The sequence below is a fragment of the Hylaeus volcanicus genome, unplaced genomic scaffold, assembly GCF_026283585.1.
Source record: "Hylaeus volcanicus isolate JK05 unplaced genomic scaffold, UHH_iyHylVolc1.0_haploid 12794, whole genome shotgun sequence".
In the NCBI taxonomy this organism is placed as follows: domain Eukaryota; kingdom Metazoa; phylum Arthropoda; class Insecta; order Hymenoptera; family Colletidae; genus Hylaeus; species Hylaeus volcanicus.
In genome coordinates this window covers 2,123-2,995 of record NW_026531351.1, presented here as the reverse complement: position 1 = coordinate 2,995, position 873 = coordinate 2,123, and the positions used below count along the sequence as shown (strand labels likewise).

Genomic DNA, 873 nt, shown 5'->3' with positions numbered 1-873 from the left:
TAATTACTTTCTAATTCCAAAGTAATTGTTCCAAATTGTAATAAATTCCAAAATAATCATTACTTTACAACTCTGCTATCAGTGCAGATCTAACCTGGGCCAATATGCCGAATTAGGCCCATGTTAGACTGTATTACGGTAAGTTTAGGTCTGAAGTAGGTTTCCACTAATATATTAGTGTGTTCCGAAGAAGCTAGCTGCAACGTTGGAGAGACGTTGGAGTATTTTATAAGTCAAGCATTAAATATGTTAACTGTACTTCCTCTTACTGGGTAATTGATTTTTGTTGCAGTATCCTTGCGGACATCGGTGTGTGCAAGACTGTCACCCGGGTCAGTGTAAAAACGAGAACGAGTGCAACAAGAAAGTGAAATTATTCTGTTCATGTAAACGGATAAAAAAAGACTTCGTCTGTTCGACGGTGCAAAAACAGCAGATTCGTATACAATGCGACGATGTTTGCAAGAAGTTGAAAAACGAGCGAAGCCAAGCGGAAGCTATTTTATTGGAACGAAAACGCCAAGCTGAAGAGATACGCAATCAAGAGGAAATTGAGAAATTTGAACGGAAATTCAAACCGCGTCGCAAAGGAAAGGAGAAATTTGATAAGAAACAATCGCAAAGAGAAACAAGTAGTAATTATTGGAAATATTGGATTTCTGCAATTTTAATATGTATAATTGGCATAGGAATATTTTATGCGAGTGTTCAGAAATCGTGAGCAGTGATCCGAAATTGAGCCTAATAAGCATAATATTGCTTTAAAAAAAAAACTATATTTTTTAGTCAAGTTTGATCGTTTAATTTTAAAGTTCGTTCCGTTTCGATCTAGCATATTCAGTATAGTGAAATACCAAACATACATTTATATAT

At 35.3% G+C, this 873-nt stretch overlaps 1 protein-coding gene across 1 annotated transcript; it reads left to right on the top strand.

Moving 5' to 3' along the window:
• Nucleotides 1-120: 120 nt before the first annotated feature.
• LOC128882093 (NF-X1-type zinc finger protein NFXL1-like) lies at nucleotides 121-632 on the top strand (the record flags this gene model as incomplete). Its single annotated transcript, XM_054133660.1, has 2 exons — nucleotides 121-138; nucleotides 293-632. Coding segments are annotated over exons 1-2 (358 nt in total), but the record flags the coding sequence as incomplete, so codon positions are not given.
• Between the last annotated feature and the right edge of the window lie 241 nt (nucleotides 633-873).